Genomic DNA, 7,597 nt, shown 5'->3' on the forward strand with positions numbered 1-7,597 from the left:
TCTTGATGTCTTTGGACTGTGGAGGAAGCTGGAGTACCAGAGAGAACCCAGCAGGAACAGGGACTCACCCAGAAAGACCCCGTGCTCCAGCCAGGGCTTGAACCAGGAACCTTCTTGCTGTGAGGCAACAGTGCTAACCACTGCACCACCGGGCTGCCCGCCCTAAAAGTTGCCGTGCCTCATTGCACCTTACAATGTAAACCAATGGGCAGGCCATCTCTGGACACATGCCTGGTGTCAAACTGAGGCTTCTGACATCTAAACTAGAAGTCTGACCACTTTTCAACCTGGATCACTGGATTCAGGACAAATTTTCCTACCAAAATGTGAATTCCAATGTAAGATTTGGCCAAAGTCATGGGATTTTTATGGATATTTTACAAGAAGAGTACTGTGAAATCCTGATGAAACTGACAGGGCAAAAAACATCGACCTGCCCGGGACAGAAGCCCTGACGCATGCAAGGGTGTGAAAGCCTGTTCAGCACTGCTTGCAGCTTAAATTTGGTCATGAAATTGTTGTTCACCTCTGACATCATGAGATGATGTCACTGATGTCCTTTTCTCTATGACTCGCCCTCCGGTTGTTCTTCTTAATTGCATCTCAAAAGCTTTGTTTATATAAATGTGTGACCTGCAAATGAACCTGATTCCAGTCCATCTTTGTTGTCTGTACTTTCTTGGGACGGGTGCAGATGTAGACAGCGTCCAGCCAGAGCAGCGCCATCCACTACCATCCTACCAGGACTACAGGTCCAACAGCTCTGTCAAATCCTACCAGACCAGCTTCTTCACCAGTAGCTGCAGTGACGGCCCTGACAGCAGCTTCCGCAGCGTCGCCATCAGTGTGGGGACAGGGATGGACTCGCTGGGTGGTCCCTGTAACTCACAGGACCCCCAAGACCCAATCAGCAGCATGGACCAGTTCTGTGATGGACCACTCAAACCTAGAACTTCTTACAGGTGCTGATGACTCATTACTGAGTTTGTGTTTTGTTCTGATGGATCTGCACACTGATACAGCATCATTTCTCTGAATCGACATGACAAGTCAATCGGATCTAAACAGATTTCTCGCTGACATGTAATGATTACTTCCTGTCAGTATATTGTCTTATCATGGCGTCTATGTTGTGACTGATAGAGCTTTGGCCCGTTTGTGAGTCAAGGGTGTGTCTGCGTTTGTGTGGTTTCAAGTGGTTTCAGTTTCATGGTGGCAGGCGAACAAGTCAAGTCATTTTTGGCTTCTGTCATCGTCCAGGCTCAGCGTTCGAGCATTCACTCAGCTGAATGATGAGGACACCCCGCCACTGTACAGTGACACCTTCCTGTCTGTACCTGTGGTCACAGAAGCGGGTGAGAAAGCACAACAACAACGACAACAAGGTAAACAAACTGGAAACCTGAAAGATGATGCTTTCTGCTGCAGAGCATCTGAGCGGCGTGATTGAAGGAGTCAGTGCCAGTGTGTTCCTAATCGCCGTCATGATGGGCGTCATGGTGCTGCTCGTCTGCCGGCACAAATCTCGTAAAGGGTGAGTTTCCTTTCTGTACCTACAATAAAGTTCAGGTAGTCACTTGTCTGTTTGGAAATTACACAGAAGTGCAATATCATCAGCCTCGTCCTGTAGCTGACCTGCTGATTTTAGGATGATGATACATGTTTACATTTTAATCTCTCAACATCAAAAACAGATGTGGTTAGATCCTCAACTTGTTCATCTTATCCTGACATTTCTGTGATTTGTCAGACTTGACTTACCAAATCTATGCTAGATGAAGATGTGGCAAATGATGGTTTTGATATCTATCTCAATTCAACTCATCTCAACTTTATTTATAGAGCACTTTAAACACAACCACAGCTAACACAAAGTGCTGTACATAATAACATAAAAACACAAGAACATCCAAATTGATCAGGCCACTCAAGCAAAGGTGGTGGTGTAGCCGTATGTGTTAAATCCATTCTATCTGGACAAGCCCTTCTCTGTCCGTCTGCTCCTAAGCAGTTTGAACCTTTAGCTCTACAGGTTGACTCATGTGGCATCAGCTGCTGTTGGCCCCCTTCTTCAACCACTGACATCTAAGCATTGCTAACACAGAGTCAATTACATTTAAAGTAAATTGACTTGGTTATTGATCATCATTGGGACTGGCTCTCCTCTGTGTCCCATGATGCCGGACCTCTGTGTTTGTTTAGGATCATGAACTGAGTGTGTACTGTGTGTACTGAGTGTGTACTGAGGGTGCATCGAGTGTGTATTGAGTGTGTACTGTGTGTACTGTGTACTAAGGGTGCACTGAGCGTGTACTGCATGTGTTCTTGGCATGTACTGAGTGTGTAGTCAAGCCAAGTCAGGTTCATTAGTGTGGCACCAAACCCCAACCAAAGTTCTGTCCTGACTCTGTCCAAGTAGAGCAGGTCCAGCACCTCCCTCCTTCAATGAACCTCCACCCAACAATTCTCCATCAGCAGCACATCCTGCAACAGCAGCCACCAGAACCTTCCTTTACCAGCAGGAAGGTGGAGCAGATCCAGGATCAGTGGGGACAGAGAGAGAGCAGGAGAGCAGGACAGAGACAAAGACAGAGAATGGAGGAAGACAGAGAGACAGAAGGAGAGAGAGGGACAGAGATAAAGAGGGAGAGAAAGGAGGAGAGACTGATGGACAGAGACAAAGACAGAGAATGGAGGAAGACAGAGAGACAGAAGGAAAGAGAGGGACGGAGATAAAGAGAGAGAAAGGAGGAGAGACTGATGGACAGATGGGGACGTGAGCAGGTGGAGCTACGGGTGACAACTGGAGCCTCTTCAGGTCTGGAGCCTCCTCCAGCAGCACCAGGATCTGGGATGAGGAGAGAAGAAGAGGAGTTAGTAACACGTATGAGGACAGGAGGAGGAGAGAGAAGCCCAGTGCATCATGGGAGATCCCAGCAGTCTGAGCCTATAGCAGCAGATCTAAGGGCCAGCCAAAGCAGTCCTGACTATAAGCCTGATCAACAAGGAGGTCTTAAGTCTGCTCTTAAACATAGAGAGGGGTCTGGGTCCTGGACTGAAACTGGGAGACGGTTCCACAGGAGGGGAGCCTGATAGCTGAAGGCTCTGGCTCCATTCTACTGTTAGAACTCTAGGAACCAGCAGGAACCCTGCATCCTGGGAGTGAAGGGTTCTAGCTGGATCATAGGGGACTAGGAGCTCTGTCAGGGATGAAGGAGCCTGATTGTTGAGGACTTTGATGGTAGAAGAAGAATTTTGAATTCTGTTCTGAATCTGACAGGGAGCCATGCAGAGAAGCAGTCCAGGAGAGACCTGGTCTCTGCTACCAGTTCTAGTCAAAACGCGGCAGCAGCGTTCTGGACCAGCTGGAGAGTCTTTAGGGACTTATTAGTCCAGCCTGGTAGGAGGGAGGTGCAGTAATCCAGCCTGGAAGTGACAAAAGCAGGGACTAGTTTTTCTGCATCTTCTTGAGCCAGGATGTGTCTGATCTTAGCGATGTTACGTAGATGGAAGAAGGCGTCCTGGAGATTTGTTGAATCAGAATCACAATCAGCTTTATTGGCCAAGTTTGTAACACAAACAAGGAATTTGACTGTGGTATACGAAGCTCTCTTTGAAAAAAAGTTATGTAAAGGTTTATATAGAATAAAGGTAATAGGAAAGATACAAAATAAGAATAAAGACATCAAATTACTAGAACAATATAAACAAACCAACCTATATACAATATATAGATAAGTAAATAAGTATGTCTATGAATGAAGAGTTCAATTTCAACCATATCTGGAGTGAAGTGGTGTAAATGTGCGTAGGAGGGTTTCTTAGTGTCGTGGTTCTTCTGACACTCTGTGACTGTTAAGAGTTCATCAGAGCGACAGCCTGGGGAAAGAAACTGTCTCTGTGTCGGCTGGTTTTGACAAACAGTGCAGTGTAAGGCCTGCCGGAGGGGAGGAGCTTGAACAGTCTGTGTCCGGAATGCCAGGGGTCTGCAGAGATGTTGGCTGCCCATTTCCTGACCCTGGACCAGTACAAGTCCTGGATAGAGGGAAGGTCAGCACAGAGGAGCCTCTCCGCAGACCTGATTGTCCATTGCAGTCTGGACCTGTCCTTTTTAGAGGCTGATCCAAACCAGACAGTGATGGAGGTGCAGAGGACAGACTGGATGATGGCAGTGTAGAAGATTGTCAGCAGCTCCTGTGGTAGGTTGAACTTCCTGAGCTGTTGTAGGAAGTTCAACCTCTGCTGGGCCTTCTTCGGGACAGTGTCTTTGTGGGAAGTCCACTTCAGGTCCAGAGAAAGTGGTTCCAAGAAATGTGAAGGTATCCACAGTAGACACTGTGTTGTTGAGGATGGTGGTGGTGGTGGTGGTGGTGGTGGTGGTGGGGGGGGGGGTGTCGGGGGGCTTCTTCTAAAGTCCACTGTCATCACCACAGTCCTGAGGTGGTTCTGACTATCAGACCAATGACAGAGGTGTTGTCTGCAAACTTCAGGTGTTTGGGCCCAGCACAAGAACTTCAGTTCATCAGAGTTTAATAAAGGAAATGATGGTCCTCCATGTTTTCTGTCCTTCAGACAGGCCTCCAGTTCAGTCAGCTGGTTTGTTCCATGTGGATCATTGATGAGTTCAGCTGAGTGTGTACTGACAACAAAGCTGGACTGCCAAACTAAACATCCATCCATCCATCCATCCATCCATCTTCTTCCGCTTATTCCTGTTAAGGGTGGTGGTGGTGGAGCCTATCCCAGTGGCTACGGCCGAGAGGCGGGCTTCACCCTGAACAGGTCACCAGTCCATGGCAGGGCCAACATATAGAGACAGACAACCACTGGCTCTCCCATTCATACCTACGCTCAATTTAAGTATCCAACTTTGGACGGTGGGAAGAAGCCGGAGTACCGGAGAGAACCCACGCAGGCACGGGGAGAACATGGAGACTCACACAGAAAGACCCCGTGCTCCAGCTGGGGCTCAAACCCGAAACCTTCTTGCTGTTAAGCGACAGTGCTGACCACTGCACCACCGTGCCGCCATGCAAACTAAACAGATAAAGTAAATAGAACAAGGCACAGAACACTGGGAGTCAACAAGCTGGAGAACAAGTACAGATGAGCTGACAAAGACTCAGGAGAAATGAAGCTTAAATACAAACTACGAATGACGCAGCAAGAAACAGGAGCAAGAACACAACCGTAGGAAGGAGCTGAAAGCATGAGAAACACAATGAGGACCGATGAACTGACAAGACTCAAGTGATTAAAATGGCGAGAAACAGACAAAGATGGGAACTTACACGAATGCACACAAGGGAAGTACACTTCAAAATAAAACAGAAGATGAAAAGGCTGAGATCTAAAATACAAACAATGCAAAGAAAAAAACTGAAGATTCTTTGATAATGTAAAGTCAAGGTCAAAATCTGAAAATCAAAGAATATTTATGTGTACAAACTGAAAATGACCACGATCCAGACAGAAAGTCTTTGTGGCTTCTTATAGAACCAATCGTTGACACTTTCCAAAATCCCACACATAAAAGCCTTCACAAAAGTAGCATTGACTGTAAAATGGCCCCTTTTTACAGTCAAATCTTATTTATCATTCATCGCCCGGAAACAGTTGCTGCCACCTTCTCACCTCACCTGGGCTGCGATGGATGCCTCTGCCAGCTCTCTATCACGATAAACCCTGGTCCCGTCTAGTCACCATCATTCATACACAGACTTTTGGATCACTACGATTTTATTTTCAAATCTGTCCTGGAACTGCTGCCAGCATATTTATCCTCCAGAGTATCCCAGTAACCAGCATACCTCAGTGTTCTCCTCCACAGCAGCATCTTGTTAAACTTGTTTTCTTTTTGTATCTTAGTTTAGCATTTTAACATTTTTAGCTTTCACTTGGCCTTTTTACCTGAAACCTGGTATTCGGTGTACTGCTGAATCAGTCTATAACTAGCTGTTGTTGTACTGTGTGTCTGCCAATAACAGGCAAGACGTTATGTCCCAATGACATCGCCTGTGTAAATACAGAGTGAATTAAAGCTGCAAGCAGCGTTGTGAGGGCCTGAGCCCCGTCCTTGACGCCGGCCTGAATCCCAGGGTGTCCTGGTCCAGTGTGGAGGCCTTGTAGTTGAGGAGTTAGAAGCCTGAGTCTGATCAGAGAGTGAGAGCAGAGCTGAGAGCTGGCCCTTTAAGAACCCCTCCCCCACTGCTCTGTCTCTGATCTGTGCTAGAGTGGAGAGCAGAGCTGAGAGCTGGCCCTTTAAGAACCCCTCCCCCACTGCTCTGTCTTTGATCTGTGCTAGAGTGAGAGCAGAGCTGAGAGCTGGCCCTTTAAGAACCCCTCCCCACTGCTCTGTCTCTGATCTGTGCTAGAGAAAGAGCAGAGCTGAGAGCTGGCCCTTTAAGAACCCCCCCCCCCCCCACTGCTCTGTCTCTGATCTGTGCTAGAGTGAGAGCAGAGCTGAGAGCTGGCCCTTTAAGAACCCCTCCCCCACTGCTCTGTCTTTGATCTGTGCTAGAGTGAGAGCAGAGCTGAGAGCTGGCCCTTTAAGAACCCCTCCCCCACTGCTCTGTCTTTGATCTGTGCTAGAGTGAGAGCAGAGGAGGAGCACCAGGACTGGAGTGGGACAAGAGGAAGAAGTCGGCATACGCTGGTCCAGAGGGACACAGAACACCATGTTCTTGGAGGGGTTTTTGTCAGGAATGCAGTGGTGTGGTTGGTAGAGCTGTGGGATGGATGGTGTAGACGTGAGAAGCGTTTGTTTGACAGTATGTACCCTGAGAGGACACCGTCTCCCCATAGGCTTCCATTGGAAGCTGAAACGTGTCTCCCCCACTTTGACGGCTTGTAAAATGGACAGCAAGTGACTAACAACAACGAAAATTAATATCGTTTGATCAGCACAGTTGGGAGAGTAATCTGCCAAAGTTTGGAAGCGATACCATGAATGCCCTAGGAGGAGATAGATTTTGTTGGGGGGCCCAAAAAAGTGCTAATTTTGACAGTTTTGTCCAATTTGTGGACATTCTGTTGTAGACAGGTGAGGGGTCAGAGCATAGGAATTGTTCGTCTTGATGAGACGAGTCCAACGGTGTTGGTCCCATGTTTGTGGGACATTCCTGGGAGGAGTTATAGCGCTCCAAATTATCCCCAATTATCTTTTAGTTGTGTGGCTCCCTAGGTGGCGCTATAGACTTTTTTGTATTTCTTTAGATTAGTGCATGTTTAGCCAGACCGGACAAGTGTGGCGAATTTCAGTGAATTTCATGCATGTTCAGGGGTCAAATTAGATGATGCTCATATTGGGCGCTCATTGACAGCAAGAACAGTCCAGGACCAGGTTTTGAATGGGTGTGGATGTGAAAACCGGCTCCAGGCTGTCTGGCCCAGCTGCCTCATGGGTGTTGGGGGGCTGGGACACTGTTTAGTGTGTGTTTGTAGTGTTTTTAGTGCTGCTGATGTGTTGTTCTGCCGAGCAAACAGAATAGGGTCTTCGCCTGAAGAACCTTCAGGCTCAGGCCCTAATGAAATAAAAACATTATATCAGGCATGACAGGAAATTGTCATGAGCTCACAAGCTGATGTGTGTGTGTGT

General features: G+C 47.5%; 1 protein-coding gene across 1 annotated transcript in view; it reads left to right on the top strand.

Annotated features, from left to right (window-relative positions):
• Positions 1 to 7,597, top strand: part of ptprbl (protein tyrosine phosphatase receptor type B, like) — a 48,469-nt gene that overhangs the window by 26,668 nt on the left and 14,204 nt on the right. The window contains exons 17-19 of the mRNA XM_086209989.1: positions 695 to 962; positions 1,261 to 1,355; positions 1,429 to 1,534. Of these exons, the coding sequence (XP_086066115.1) occupies positions 695 to 962; positions 1,261 to 1,355; positions 1,429 to 1,534 (469 nt within the window). The remainder of the gene's footprint in view (positions 1 to 694; positions 963 to 1,260; positions 1,356 to 1,428; positions 1,535 to 7,597) is intronic.

The sequence above is a fragment of the Aulostomus chinensis genome, chromosome 7 (assembly GCF_037954235.1).
Source record: "Aulostomus chinensis isolate RoL2024-O1b breed Wild chromosome 7, RoL_Achi_v1.0, whole genome shotgun sequence".
Classification (NCBI taxonomy): Eukaryota; Metazoa; Chordata; class Actinopteri; order Syngnathiformes; family Aulostomidae; genus Aulostomus; species Aulostomus chinensis.